At 39.2% G+C, this 15,589-nt stretch overlaps 1 protein-coding gene across 6 annotated transcripts in view; it reads right to left on the bottom strand.

The window, feature by feature from the left end:
* Window positions 1-15,589, bottom strand: part of SLC39A9 (solute carrier family 39 member 9) — a 33,657-nt gene that overhangs the window by 11,057 nt on the left and 7,011 nt on the right. For 4 of the 6 annotated variants that reach the window (XM_074824355.1, XM_074824356.1, XM_074824358.1 and 1 more), the window contains 5 exons: window positions 11,531-11,722; window positions 9,079-9,147; window positions 7,853-7,938; window positions 6,619-6,753; window positions 4,632-4,900 (listed from right to left, as the gene is read on the bottom strand). In XM_074824355.1, coding sequence (XP_074680456.1) covers window positions 4,670-4,900; window positions 6,619-6,753; window positions 7,853-7,938; window positions 9,079-9,147; window positions 11,531-11,722 — 713 coding nt within the window. In that variant the 3' untranslated portion in view covers window positions 4,632-4,669. Of the gene's footprint in view, window positions 1-460; window positions 4,901-6,618; window positions 6,754-7,852; window positions 7,939-9,078; window positions 9,148-11,530; window positions 11,723-15,589 lie in introns of those variants that run through there. The other 2 variants (XR_012623270.1, XM_074824354.1) reach the window with 2 other exon arrangements.

Here is a 15,589-nt window from a genome sequence, read left to right on the forward strand (position 1 = left end):
TGCCCTCCAGCCTTTTAACTGTGGCCTGGAGCTATCTTTAGCCAATCACCTCCTTATGGCCCTCCAAAGGTCTCTGCCTAGTAAGCTTCAGAGATTCCCCTGGGGGTGGGGGAAGAGATAGCTTCAGGGCAATGCCAACTCCTAAACACACAGTGGGAGACAGACAGAAGTTGTCAAATGCCTCTCTCAAGCAGAGCTGTCAAATCATTTTTGTATTTATACCCCTAAACCCAATCATACGCATGTCCAAACCAACCTGCTAGACTGCCTCCCAACATGCAGTTTCACACTTCACGTTTCCAGAAGGTGCTCAGACATTATGAAGAAAAGCAGCAAACACACTTATACAAAAATAAAATGTACTGTCTGCACAGCTTGCATCCCATTTTTAAGATTGTCATTTCTCTTTGTCGGAGCTGTCACAAAACCCCATGCAGTAAATGACAAGCCAACTCTGAAGCACTGCACCTAGTAAAAATTTAATATAATAAAACAAATTGAAAACGGCAACATTATTTTAACCATTCACAATTAAAGTGGAAAAATTATAAGGCAGCCATTCATGGAATGATTTTGTGTACAAATGGTCTGGAAAAAGAGACATTAAAATTACAGTTCCGTACATGGAGTCAGGTAAACAGCAATGACCACGCGATGTTTTTCCCTGGAAAGCCAAGGCTGCTAAGAGATGTAATAAAAGGACAGTAAGAAAAAAAATATTTATTTTATTTTTAAAATAAGTTTGAGGTGAACAGGAATCTGAAATTAATCATAAAGAATCTGAAATTCATCATAAACTTTTTCACCATAACGCAACTACTCCTCCTCCTTCCACCCCCAGAATAATACAAATACACTTCCCTCCTCTTCTTCCCAAGTCCCAGCACAGAACGGGAAGGGAGCAGCAGCAACATTTATTCCACAGCATCTCTCATTCTGCATAGAGCTGATACCACGTGGACACATCTGCTACTGTCAAAAGCTCCTGGAAGGCTCTGAACAGAGTTCCTGAATAAACACAGTAGTTTTCCTGGGTCTCTTGGGAAACATTAGCTTTTTAAACAATTCATCTGGAAATGGTTCTTTGAAAGCCAACAGCAGGTTTCTGTGTTTAACACCTGGCCATCTGACATGCCACAACTATCAAAAATTCCCATCTTGGTGTGACAGCTCTGCCATCCTCACTTAAGTTAAATGTCAGTGCAGCTTCTGCATCTGTCATCAGGTGCTGAAAAAGAAGTATTTCCCTTCTTTATATAAGGAACAACAAAAGAATTAGAACAGTAGGGAAAGCACCTGAACACACTGGGATCAACAGAAATAGCTTTAGTCCAATTCCTATCGCCAATTAAGAAATCATTAACTCAAAAAACCATCTGATGAGAAAATTATAGATTTCCTGGAGAGATTTACAGAAGGAAAGGGGAACATGACTGGCGTTACCTGCTAGACCTAATGCCACCTACCTCACAGTAGAAAACACAGGCAGAGATGGCTGTTACAGGGAGAATAAGAGGAATTTGTTTGCACCACGGTCCCCTGAGGAGTAGAAAATGATGCCAGATGGCCCTGACTACATGCAGTGCTTGGATTTACTGTGACAGATGGGGAGATAGGTAAAAAAAAAAAAAGGATAAAATGGACCATTTTATTTAACTCATTAAAATACTCTGCTTCAAGAAAATAATCCTCCCCATGGAACTAACAATTTGGAAAGGTTTGATCATTTGAAATTTTACATTCTCCTTATCACATAACCAAAAGCTTCCTTAGTCACTGTAGATTCAGCTACAGAATTGAAAATAATAGTTCAACACAGAGATAACAGACAGCCAAAAGAAAATGCTGTTGCTGCTTCTAAATGGGTAGAAAAAAAATATTAAAAAAAATCACAGAAGTCTTCTATCACTTAACCAAGTGCCAAAGTGAAAAGTACGTGTTATCAGAAATTTTTTGCCAATTTTAAGTTGCCAATGTTTCCATTTAAAATCCCTCACCTGCTGCTATAACTTGGCTTCTACAGTTCATAAATCATTAAACCGAGTATTAACATTTCTGGTGGCTGCCCCAGAAATTGGAAACCTGGTATGAGGGACAGGAGAAAAGAAAGACAACAAGACCTCTCAGCAGTGGCACCTCCTATGACTAATATGTCAGAAGTTACGTCAGCAGTGCAAAGGCTGGCTGCCACATCCCCATCAGTACTCATCAATCCGTATAAGAAGGTACTGCCCACATGCTCCAACACTGGAACAAAAGGCTGGAAATGGGACCTTACCTCAATACCTCCCTAAACCCTTGCTATTGTTATACACAAAATGAGGCTGAAGTGGAACACAGTCAGGATGTCAGCTTAACTGGTGAGGTGGGGTGTAAGTGACAGATGATAGTTTAAAGAAAAAAAAACGTTTACAAAATGTAAGCATCTGGTGCTGCATTAAGCTATCTCCTGCTTCCACTGCAGATCTTGCAAACTCTCTAGCTTTTGGAAAGAGTTATGTGGAAAGATTAAGCAAGGTAAAATAGTAACATTATCAAGGAAGAAGATAATTAGGTAGAAATCAGGAAGAACATTGGGACCTCTGGTGTAAACATCCCTGTGTATCATTTGCATGTGTCAGTAACCTGTACCACCAAATGTTTTAAACAGGTTTACTAGTTTACGTATGCATGTTTTAAAAAAAAAAAAAAAGTTTAAAAATGTGCAGGAGAGGATCTCATCCACGTCATTAATTTTGCAGTGGCTTTTCAGAACAGAATTCACTTTTGAAGGACTAGTGTCAGAAATGCTTGTTCAGGCCTGATACACTAATTCTATCTGGAAATACTGTCTTGTGGAAATATATGACTTCTAACAAGTTTGCATTGATTTTATATAGTAAAACACACAAATAAACAAGCACTCCTGGGGATCACTACTAGGTTCAATCCTGGAATACCCCTGTATTGATGCCAAGCCAACAGACAAAGCAATCGCTAGTCCAAGAACCAGACCATACCCATTGTTGAGCTAGTAGACAAATAGGACAATGACAAAAATGTAAAGAAGTTAAGCAGCACAATGGCCTGGGTAGTATAAGTAATAAATCACATGAAAAACAGACACACTCATTCAAATGGAAACAAGAAGCACTTCAATTAAGAAGATATCTCAAGCCTTGAAAATCCATTTTGAACAAAAAAGAAAAATATATTTGGCAATGTTATCTTTAAAAAGTGCAGACAGAGTATAGCTTAAAAAGGGTATGGTATTAAAAAGTTTTCCCCTAAAGAAATAATTTTATGTTGAGTCCGTGCATTTCAAGCATTCCTTACTTTTCAATGCACTACAGTTATTAGAGTATACTATATTTTGTATAAGAGAAATGATGCCTGACAAGAGAAGGCTGTGCCTTGGAAAGGGAGGGATCTTTTATCACTCTTCTGCAGTGAGAGGCATCAGCAGTTGGCAATAAATCCTCCAGTAGGTTCACCAAAACTAATGTTTATCAGTAAGAGGCGAATGCACAATTCCCAAAGGAAAAGCAAAAATACCCAACAGGTCCACTGGGAACCCACCAGTTTGGGTTTTTGTTTTTTGGGTTATTTTGTTCAGAACTGCTTTAGAAACACTTTGTATTCTATCTGCAGTATAAATATTTAACTAAACATCTTGTCTTGTTAGCCTTAATACCTTTTATTTAATTTTTAAAAAGCCACACCCCCCTAGATTTCAGCAGTTCAGACTTCTGAAAATGAGCTAGTGAAGTTCTCTGGTCCCTCAACAGCTGTCTCCATTAGATTTCTACTCCTCAGAGCCCAGAACAGCTCAATTTCGAAGGACACTATGGGTATCTCTCTCGACAGTAGCAGTAGTGTAATCACAGTACCCAATACCTAATTCCTGCTAACAGTTTTGGTGCCTACACTTTACTGACTTCGCAGAAGACCATCTCCCAAGAAATACTGCTTTTTTAAAATTTATTCACAATTGCATGAGTCATCAAAACACTATTCTCCTTGCTTCCATCCTTTGTTGTAAATAATGGAATACACTGCAAAATTCATTTGCACTTTCTTAACCAGCTCATTTTGTACTCTAATCCTACGCTGTCTACATAATTTCTTTCCTATCAGTGACACTTCTGTGACAATAGCAGTGTTATCCAGAGTTCCAAATGCAGCCCATTTTTGCAATACAATTAGTGACAAACATCACAAGGACCAGTCGTGTTGTCAGGACAACAGAGAACCAATGGGGGAGAGCCCCCTTCTTCATTAGTAAGACTTCAACCTCTCAGAAGGCAGCCATCCTTTGTTTTTATTCTCAGCTGTGAAAACTGAATTGCAGGATACTTTGGTGATTGCAATTTTGTGATGAGTCGCTATGTTCTTCCCCACTCACCTTTCTTAAACTCCAAATTCCATCTTCCCTGAGAATAGGGCCAGAAGTAACAATTAAAATAGCAAATGTCTTCAGAAAGAAAGTTACACAGAATTTATGTCCGGCTGCCAAAGTACATTTTGCTACACTAAAAACTTTGCCAGTATTCCTCATTTTGCAATCAAGGTTCCCTCTGAGCTCCATAAAGTGGATGGGATGGATGATGGTAAGAGACAATGATAAAGGGAGCAGCCAACATTTACTGCTCATGTCAGATCGAGGAGGAGACCGGTGAAATTCAAGCGTTTAGTGATGGTGTCCAATGGACAAAACTAGAGGAATAAGGCATCCTAATACCAGGGCTGCCACCTCCAGACGACTGAGTCCTTTTCCTCCAGTTGATTCAGGTTTGTGGCTATGAGCAATTCCTCCTACTTCCGGGAGAACGTGAACTGTAGCAACATAAAGAAAAGTCCCAGCAGAAAACAGCATAGCAACTCCGGTGGCATTGACTTCTGAAAGGGCTTCTTTGCTGCTCTGAAATGGAAGAACAGAAAGAGTAGAAAAAATTAGGATAAGCAGAAGTTATTCAATCAATAATAAAAAAATTCTGTAAGTTCCAAACACAGGAGGACTTCTATCAACTCTTGTTCTCTCACAATGACAATGGTTTAATGTGTTGGTTTGCGTCTCGCACCTTATGTGTGGCACCTGGCATTCTAAAGTTGATGTGGGGGGCAAAAAGACACCTCTCATCCTAGTTAGTTTACTTCAGACTTCTAGGAACCTTTACAACAGAAAAAAGTCACTGCCTGTGCAGAAGCACATCTCACAGCAACACATAAAACGTCAAAATGAAAAAGTGTGCTTTGGAAAAAAATAAAGTTCAGACTGCAAAGCCACAAATTTTTAGGAAGGACACTCAAGACTGACTTTCTTTTTTCTCCTCCTTTTTCTAAACAAATTGTTCAAATATGATGTTAGCCTTTAAATATCTGGTCCCCTGCTGGTCAGAGCAAGATTTGCTAGATTTAAGTCCCAAACCATCACTCCTTCAATATCTCATTTCTATGTACAAGTAAACACCCAAAACTTTTCCAGAATTTTCATGCAAACTTCATAATGAAATGCATCTTCTGGATCAAAACTGAGCATCTCTTCACATTCATACTAGGATCAAGATCTACACATCATTAAATGTCATGAAATGCAAACCCACACATATCAGCTTCAAAATGCTTCTTGAACAATTTCCAACTCAAGTGTGATGTTAGTTCTCTGGTTATTTCTCCCAAGAGTGGAGATACATCTTCTGCTCTGGAACTATGCAACCACTGTGACAGCCCCTATGCCTTATCAATTCTCTGTTCTTCCTGAAGTGCAAAATGCAAAACCAACTTGCAGTGAGCCTACACCAAAAGAATGCTCAGACAGCATTCTCATTTCTATTTACAAACCAAATCCTTTCTGCTGCCTCCTGTACTGCAATATCAAATATAACTCTCTTCCAGCAAGTAAAGGGATTAATCCAGATGATTTACTTAATCTTTCCTCTCATGCCTTGAGTTTCATGAGATCATGTGTCAAATTCTTCACAACACAACACCATAGTGTGTCACCAGCATGGCCCAAGGCAGTTAGAAACACAGGAGCGTCACAGGAAATGCTATGAGAAGCAGAAACATTTAATTTGGACAGAGATGATACACTCATGTGCAGTGGCCCATGTCACGGGCCATTTGTTGTACAGAGCCAAGACAAGACTATGCTTTAAGGAGTATGAGAGGCAAAAAGGCTGTTTTAGCTGAGGATTCAACTTCTGACACAAAGTGAAAAAGACATTGAACATACAGGGTCAATTCTGGGATGGCAGGGGAAACCAGCAAAGATTATTTTCTACGTGCATATTAAAATAAGAATACATGCAGCAACACTGAAAATTACTCAGTTATATAGTCATCAGATAAAACCTGGTATATGAGTAAATTGTTCTCAGCAGGGAGCGGCAGAAAGGAGAAGACAGAAATCAGCCTTCTAAAAAAAGCTATACAAAACTCTATAGAGGAGTAGTATCACTGGTTCTGATGGAAAGCATGGGTTATTTTTTGTTTCACACTTTCATATTGCTATATTTTCTCTCCATTCTGCTAAATTTTAAGCCGTTTGGAATAACATTCTATGAAACTTATATGATATTCATTTCCCCAAACTCCACCACTAAGCTACATTTTGGGCAGAACAAATCACAGACCTACCTTGCTTAGCCCTAAGTATGTCACCATTGACATAACAGGTGCTGCTAATGCGAAGACCAGCAAGTGTTTTCTAATTCGATTCCGTTCCAGCCCAGCGTGCATCAGGAAGGAAACCAGGCCAAAGGCAGCTGGTGCCTGCAAAACCAATATTCATTGGTAATACAATACCTTCTAAAATCCCCTGAAATCTCAGATAAAGTTGAAATACAACTTACTACATTGAAATGCACTGAATTGGAAGAAATTCAGGGAGAGCACTAGTATGTTGCAGTTAACCCGAATCAACAGAATTCTGTCAACTGCCCTACCTTACTAACAGTACCTAATGAAAACTCATGTTCTGGTTATCAGAGTACACATATTTCTGTAGTCACTATAAATATTAAGACGTTCATTCTGACTTGAGTCATTGCTATAACCCCTAAGTCTCCATTCACTCATGTACTTTCTTTTTTTCATCCTGATATTACTACGTATCTTTAGATGGACAGTTTATCTACAGCAGAAAAATTCTACAATTAACATGGAGGGGAAAAAATTCCCAAAGATAGATAACTGTCAGCCTCCACATGAACAAAGACTTAAGAGCTCTTTTGAGTAGTTCATCATTCAGTTTCATTTCTGTTCCCACTGGGAAGTAAACAAATACTTCCTTCTTCTCCCTCTGCTGGCATCCAATTTCTTATCCACAAGGCATAGCTGTCCTACTACTCATGGAATTTACTATATTTTTGCTCACAGACAATAGCAGTCCACCCTGACGTTTTTGAGATAAGACAAACTAAAATATATTGAGCAATTTTTATACACAGAGTATTTTTTTTTTTAAACCTAGAAGGAAACCATGGGTGAAGAAAAAAAGATGAGAAAGACAAAACCATCAATCAGGATCAGAAGCCTAGAAAAATAAAAAAAGACACCAGTGTAGAAATAACATTTCTCTTTCCATACCAAGTATTTCTTGATAATCTTTCATAGGAGAAATTTTCCTCTTCTAAAATTGCACCATTTCAGAAGTCAGTTAATTTGAACATTACAAATAATAAAAGCAAGTTTTGCTTGGCAATAGCCATAAACTAAGCATCCTTGAAGCTGTACTACTAACCTGTTCATTTCAACGGCATTACACATTTCCATATTACATCACTAAAGAAACTTAAGGTCTTTAGTAATTTCTGTATGCTTTAATAGCCTTTTAAAGAACAAGTAAGGGGTTCTTTGGATGATGACTTACCTTGTGCAACATAATCGCAACAAACACTATCAACTGGACACTAGTCTGAGAAGTAGAAGCTGCTGCACCCAATGCAACACCATCAGCTGAAACAGGAGTGCAAATTCACAGATTATTCCTCCACATCAGTTTCAGCTTTCCCACCCTCTCAATGGCTGACAGTACAAAACATGTTGATTTTAGAAGTCCTGTTACTCAAAATGCCATTAACAATACCAACCCCACACATGATTAACTTCCCTTTGTTTGTAAAGCCACAACAATTTCAGGATAATCAACCCTCAACAGGAGCTGTCTTATATTTCCCAAGACTACATAAACCATACTGAGAATCTATTCAGTACTGACACATTCTGACAAATTAAAACCAGGTAAGAAGTTTAGTTATTTTAGTCTTCTGTAGTAGAAATGCCTTCCTGTCCAGATATTAAAAATCTGCTTCAGATTCTAAGCATTACAAGAATTTTAATTGTTACCCTTTAAATGAATTTTCAGATATAAATACTACTGTAAATACTATTTTTTACCATTTAACATAAACATATTGTCTAAATGAAATAGGAAATGGATACTATATTTACCTTTAAGATACAGACATTTCATTTAGTGAAGAAATATCTTTCTGATCAACATCTTACGACCTATCTAGACAATAACCTTCAGCAGGAGAGATTAAAAAGCATCATATTTATACTACACATATATAGTGAAGAATTACACCGTGAACACAGGTTGACTGCCACACATGCATAACTTCTTCAGTCCTTGAAATTCAGCCCAAATGTGTTTCAGTCAGATCTTTGCGCTCCACCCTATAAAGTCCTTTTTTCCACGATATTTTTTTAAACTTAATATTATTTTTAAAAACACAGGTCAACTGACAAGCAAACCCAAAGGTGTTTCATACTACTTATCAAATGTGTTAGCATATATTGAAATTTAGCAGCTAAAGCAGCCAGCAAAGGAACTGAAGAGGCAGAGAGTGATCATCCCACAACTTTTCAGACAAGAAAAACAAAGGAGTGAAAATACTCTATCCAAATAAAACTCCATGGAACATTCAGAGCACTGGAGTATGTTTTCCCAGTAAGTTTTGGGGAAGATCCTTAGTTCTCTCCACCTTGTCTTTTTTTTTTTTTAATAAAAAGCCACCTTCAAAAACAAAACCCAAGAGCCGCACAGCAAAAGAAGTCCTTGTCAACCGCCAACAATCGATCCCACATTACCTGCAGCATGGACTACTAGTCCCAGCGTTGTGGTGATTTTGGAGTTGCCCGATCTTGCAGCTTCTGGATCTGAAACGGTCATGAGGAAAAGTTAGCATAACAAGAGCAAATACATAAATTATGCTGGAAGAAAAATTGTAAGTATCACTGCACATGTATCTACCAGCTGCTTAAGCAGTTATATTCAAAACTACCAATTTTTGTATTTCTGCATTAGATTTGCTGTAGATACCTTCAAATCACCTGAAGTTCTGCCAACAAACAAGGCACAGAATCATAGACAATTCTTTGCAATTTACAGGATCATTGATACAGGCAGAAGCAGTTGTTTTTAACCTCCTGAAGCCAAAAGTTTTATGCTACTAAGGGGAAGGAAAGCTAGTTTTGCATCCCCAGAAACCAGAGCTGCACCAAGAGTCAGGATGATTTTTCCCCACATGGCTCAATGTTGGCATTTTCATTCAGGTGACAGTCTGGAGCAGTCTCTGTTGCACTGATTCTCTGGCAATTCCTAGTAAGTAATAAATTCTACTTGTCATGGCAGCAGTTGCAAAGATTTTCCTCCAACCTTATACACCACAGAGGTGAAATGCAGCCAGTGCTGCTTTCGATCCAGTGTTTTGAGTGCAATTCTTTGACGACTACTCTGAGGACATTTGCAGGTCACCTCGTTACACAGCACAAAGGGCAATATCCACCACTACAAAACTGTTACAAAGAATCACTGCAATGAACAGGGCAGATAAATCCTACACAAGTATAGAAACATCTTATTATTCAACTGTTTAACTCCAAACAGTTGAACAACCATTACTTAATTACTAGTGGTCAGTAAGCTGACTGGAAGCACACTTACACAACCACTTTAATAAGTCTGCAAAGCCACCAAAATGGAAAGTCCAGTTCTGTTCCTTTCCTCCTGCCTGTCGTCCCGCCCTGCAGTCTCTCTCTTCATGCCCAGGCACCCATGTAGTTGCCCAGTGAGTCAGATCGGGGAAGTGAGCTGGCTAAAAACTAGCGTATTCTCTTCAGTCAGATTGATCTTCTGAATCAAGGGGACCTTATTTGAGCAATTAATTGCATAAGCTGCATGTCAGATAGGAGAAGATATTAACAATGAACTTTTCCTTTAAATTTGTTTTGGATTGACCAGAACTAAACATACTCAAAGAGAGTGTCACATTTGATTTCATAGCTCCATTCTGGCCTACAGAACTTTTCTAGTTTAGACAAACTAAAACCTAGCCACTTGGGAGATAATAAAACTACCAGACATTGGTTCAAAAGAGAAAAAAAATGTTTTTCTTTGGTAGCTTTAAAAAACATTACAAAAATACTACTACATTTCCTGTGACAGAGGTACAGACTAGATAAAACTTTACTTAATATTCTATTTTATAGTGTATCTCTCTAACACAGATCATAGTCCATTTTCTCCTGGTACTGATCAGACATAGGAAAGGATCATAACCTGTACAAACCAAGGATTCTCCTAGCAGTTGCTCACGTGCATCCCCCTTGTCATCCTCACTGCCTCTGTTTCCTTTGAAAAGCTCTGGAAAACAGCTAGCCATGGCTGTGGCTCCATTAATGCTTCTCCAGGAGCACAAAGGTGACACAGCTCCTGCACTGGCCTCCCATCTGTCCCACCACACTAACCCCATACAAGCACTTGCACAGGTGCACTGTGAACTGCCAAGGATCCAACCAAAGCATATCCCCCCCTCCTTTGTATGTGTGTGTTTTACTTTTCCTTCAAGATCAATTCCTTAATTTCTGAGGGCTGAATTCCACCATCAGTGGAGATTATGTGAGAGAAAATGAGCAGCCAAAGGCAATAAAATACCTTGTCAGATGACAAAACACCTTTGGTGTATTTCAAGCTACAGTCTGAGCATGAAGCCACAGGCAGGAAACAAAGGCAGCTGTAGGCATTTTTATAGTCTTGCAATGAAGTTGAGAAATCTTTGGACTAAGCAGGAAGTATTTTGAAGTGAGGCTCTAGACTAATGTGCAAGCCCAGCTGTGCAGTTACAGTAAAGAAACAGAGCTTACATTTAGTAATTTAAGATAACTTCTTGTTTGTTACAAATTTTACCTACATGTATGACAATTAAGTAGGAAAAACAAACAAAGATAAGACTAACCTGAAGTTTTTTGGAAAGCCAAAGAAATCCCCTATGGGTGATACTGTAAAACAGACAATAACTCAAGTGTCAAGTCACCCTCCACTCCACAACATTCATGCTCGCACAGTTATTTCACGTTAGCGAAGCAAGCTCTCAAATTATGCTGAATTCCAGGACAGATTTCCAGCACAAACACTTCACACAGACCTTGCTTTATGTTTCTAAAGTGCCTACTGAAACTCTGGACATGACTGCTCAAATTAAATCCCAGTAGCATTCCAAAAAATTGCAAGTGAGTGCAATCAAAGTGAATCTTTACTTACCATCTGTAGAGTGCACATGAGAGCTGCCTATCTGATCCACCAACAGCATGAAGACAAAGCCGAGGACAAGGGATACACCAATGTAGGCATGCAACCTGGAATGGTCATGGCCATACTCATGTACAACCGGGATTTCCGCTACTTTCTCAGACTCAATCACATGCTGCATCTCGCTCGCCGGGTGATGCTTCCCTGTGGCAAGCAAGCAAACAGATTAGGAGACGGGACTAAACATGGCATGGTCCCTTTTCTCCTCCTTTGCCAAAAGCATTCCTCATGCTTTCTTGCACAATACACAGAAGTCTTCATTTAACATCCTTCTTAGACCATTTTCTTAGGAAAACACACATTTGCCTGGTTGGCCTCCCCTCATACATCTTCAGCGTGGAAAAGCAAAGAGAGCATTAATCCCTGATAAGCCAGGCTTCTGTAAATGCTGCATTTTAAATACAAATTGGTTGATAAAAATTGCCAGATAATCCCTTTTTTTAAATGAAGTTGCCAGTTCTGTCAGTATTCAGAGATACTGTCAAGCAGTTAAGTCATAATCTTAAGTGAGAAAATACAGGATGAGGACATAAAATAGGTTCCATCCACTAAGAGATCTAACCTAATCTTTAAGATGATTAACTTTATATCTCAAAGTAGCATCAGTCTCTAGTTAAACAAGTTAGCATGGATACACTCCATTGATATGGACTAGAACAACAGTTAAATCAGCACACTGTCCTACAAATGTCAGTACCATTCTACAAACCCAAGGCCCAAGCTCTGGGGTTGAATGCTGTGTGGTTTGTTTCCTTTCCCTACAAAAGCTTTAATTCCCTGCCCAAGACATTTACTTTGTCTCACTGAGCTACACTGAAATTAGGTGAGCTCCAAATGACTCTAAAACCTAAGTAAGGGGAAAGATGATGGCTGGACAGTTTTTAAATTAGGCTTCCATGGTATAAAATGCTTTATTTGGTGCACAGTTCATAATTTAAAAACATTTTCAATTATTTCATAGGTTAGTAACAGTTACAAATGTGTCTAACTACAATGACTTTTAGAAAGCAGAGATGGAAAACAAGGTGGTGATTGGTGACATGGCTTCACTAACGGTAAATTGTGTCTGACAAATTTGGTGGCCTTCTACAACAGGGTTACAGCACCGGTGGACAAGGGAAGAGCAACTGACATTGTCTACATGGACCTGTGCAAAGCTTCTGACACTGTCCCACACAACATCCTTGTCTCTAAGATGGAGAGACATGGATTTGACGAATGGACCACTCGGTAGATAAGTAATTGGCTGGATGGTTGCACTCAAAGAGTTGTAGTCAACGGCTCCATGTCCGAGTGGAGAGCAGTGACGAGTGGCATTCCTCAGGGGTCAGTATTGGGAACAGTGTTGTTTAACATCTTTGTTGGGGACATGGACAGTGGGATCGAGTGCACCCTCAGCAGGTTTGCTGACAACACCAAGCTGTGTGGTGCGGTCGACACGCTGGAGGGAAGGGATGTGCCATCCAGAGGGACCTGGACAGGCTGGAGAGGTGGGCCCATGCAAACCTCATGAAGTTCAACCAGGCCAAGTGTAAGGTCCTGCACATGGGTTGGGGCAATCCCAAGCACAGATACAGGCTGGGCGATGAGTGGATTGAGAACAGCCCTGAGGAGAAGGACCTGGGGGTATTAACAGATGGAAAACTGACTATGAGCCAGCAATGTGTGCTCACAGCCCAGAAAGCCAACCATGTCCTGGGCTGCATCAAGAGAAGTGTGGCCAGCAGGTTGAGGGAGGGGATTCTCCCCCTATACTCTGCTCTCGTGAGACCTCCCCTGCAGTGCTGTGTTCAGCTCTGGGGCCCCCAACATAAGAAGGGCATGGACTTGCTGGAGCGGGTCCAGAGGAGGCCACGAAGATGATCAGGGGGCTGGAGCACCTCCCCTCTGAGGACAGGCTGAGAGAGTTGGGGGTGTTCAGCCTGGAGAAGAGAAGGCTTCAGGGAGACCTTATAGCAGCCTTCCAGTACTTAAAGGGGGCTACAGGAAAGCTGGGGAGGGACTTTTTACAAAGACATGTAGTGATAGGACGAGGCGTAATGGCTTTAAACTGAAAGAGAGTAGATTTAGATCAGATACAAGGACGAAATTCTTTCCTGTGAGGGTGGTGAGGCACTGGAACAGGTTGCCTAGAGAAGCTGTGGCTGCCCCCTCCCTGGCAGTGTTCAAGGCCAGGTTGGACGGGGCTTTGAGCAACCTGGGCTAGTGGAAGGTGTCTCTGTCCATGGCAGGGAGGTTGGAACTAGATGGTCTTTAAGGTCCCTTCCAACCCAAACCATTCTCTGATTCTATGAGTGTTACTGATTTTAATTTACTTTTTATCACATTTAACTGTACGAGGACTAACAACCTTGTTTCAACCTTGTATTTTTGAAGTTCACTCTAGATAATTATTTTTTTTAAAGTGAGTGACAGTGCAACTTTCATGCATCTAACTTTATTAAAAAAAGAATGGCAACAAACAAAATGGAGCACAGCATATATTAGGGCTTTCCCAACATCTGTGACTTAAGTGACAAAAATAAAACTTTTGTCATTTTGGGGAGGTCTTTTGGTTGGCAACTACTCTTCAGAAGTTTTAGACATTAACAACAAAAACTTGACTTACTCTAGCAAGTCATCTTCTTGCTGGAGTATTCATACATCATCTTGAATGAAACACAATTGTATATCCATCCCACTGTACAAAATGTTGGCACAATGCCATTACTACAGACAAAGCACATCAGAATAGGCTTGATAGCCCTTGAAAGATTTCACAAACATCTTTGCTGAACAAGATTGATCAGGAAAATAACTTTAGACCACACAAGATTATTGCGATCTGTATTAAAAAGTTAACTTTGCTTCAGATCATTTCAAGCCATAAAACATAGTGGGTAGGTCAGGGCAATCTTTCTGACAGCGGTTATCCAGTTTCATCCGTTAAAACAAAGGACTGAAGTCACCAAAGGAATTTTATTTGCTGGTAACAGTCAAGCCGAAGTTTCACTACACACATGCATAAATTTATGATCAAATAATAATCAGAATCATGATATGCTATTTGCCCTCAGCCTATAAGGTCAAAAATTAGAAGTTATTTATTCTGTGGCCTGTGGGAAAATATAGAAGTAAATGACTTTTGTATCAATGACAACCACCTGTTTTGATAACAAGCAACCAGTCTCAGAGTTAAATTACACTTGGAACTGGGAAAACAAACAGTTTTTTTTTTTTTCCCCCCAGTTACATGAATTTACCTCAATGTTCCCTTAGGCAGCTTTCTAGGTTTAATTATGTAATTTGATGAATTTGTAAAAAACTAAAAAAAAGCACCAAAAGCTTTTAAGTTCTCAGAATCTTAAGCTTAACTTTGAATATCCTACTTTTGTAAGAAAAATATAGAAATTTGTTCTAGAAATATAGAAATATTTTTTGTACTTACATCTATAATACCCATGAATTTTGGCTCTTTGCAACACAAAAAAAAGTCTTTACAGACAGACTGGCTTTAGACATGATACTGTATTGAGTCCGAGTTAATTCACAGAACAAGTTCTTTTTCCCTAGGTAAAGACTTCTGATATTACTACTGCAGTAATGGGAAGTGCCTTTCTTCTCCACACACTAAACGTTAAATTACAGAGCATATAGCTCTAAACAGCAGGCTGGAGATTTCATACATGAACAGTATGCTCCATTTAGTGGAAAAAAAAATGCAAACGTTCACAGCAATTGTATTTACTGCTAGCCATATCATTACAAGAAAAATTTAGTCTACTTGGAATTAAAATTGAATGGAGAGTAAACCCAGAACTACAGCTCATTAGAGATATCCTACATTACAGTGCACAAATTACAGTACAGTATAAAAACATAATCAGAGGTTCTTTCATTTTGTATATTATCTTCTGTTTACTTTAAACAGAACAACATAATTTTAGTGGAAGCTAAAACAGGATACATTAAAGCATATTACTAAAAAGAAATTAAAACGGTGTAGGAACAACAAAAAAACAGTAGTACAAG

Source organism: Strix aluco, chromosome 4, assembly GCF_031877795.1.
Source record: "Strix aluco isolate bStrAlu1 chromosome 4, bStrAlu1.hap1, whole genome shotgun sequence".
NCBI classification, from domain to species: Eukaryota; Metazoa; Chordata; class Aves; order Strigiformes; family Strigidae; genus Strix; species Strix aluco.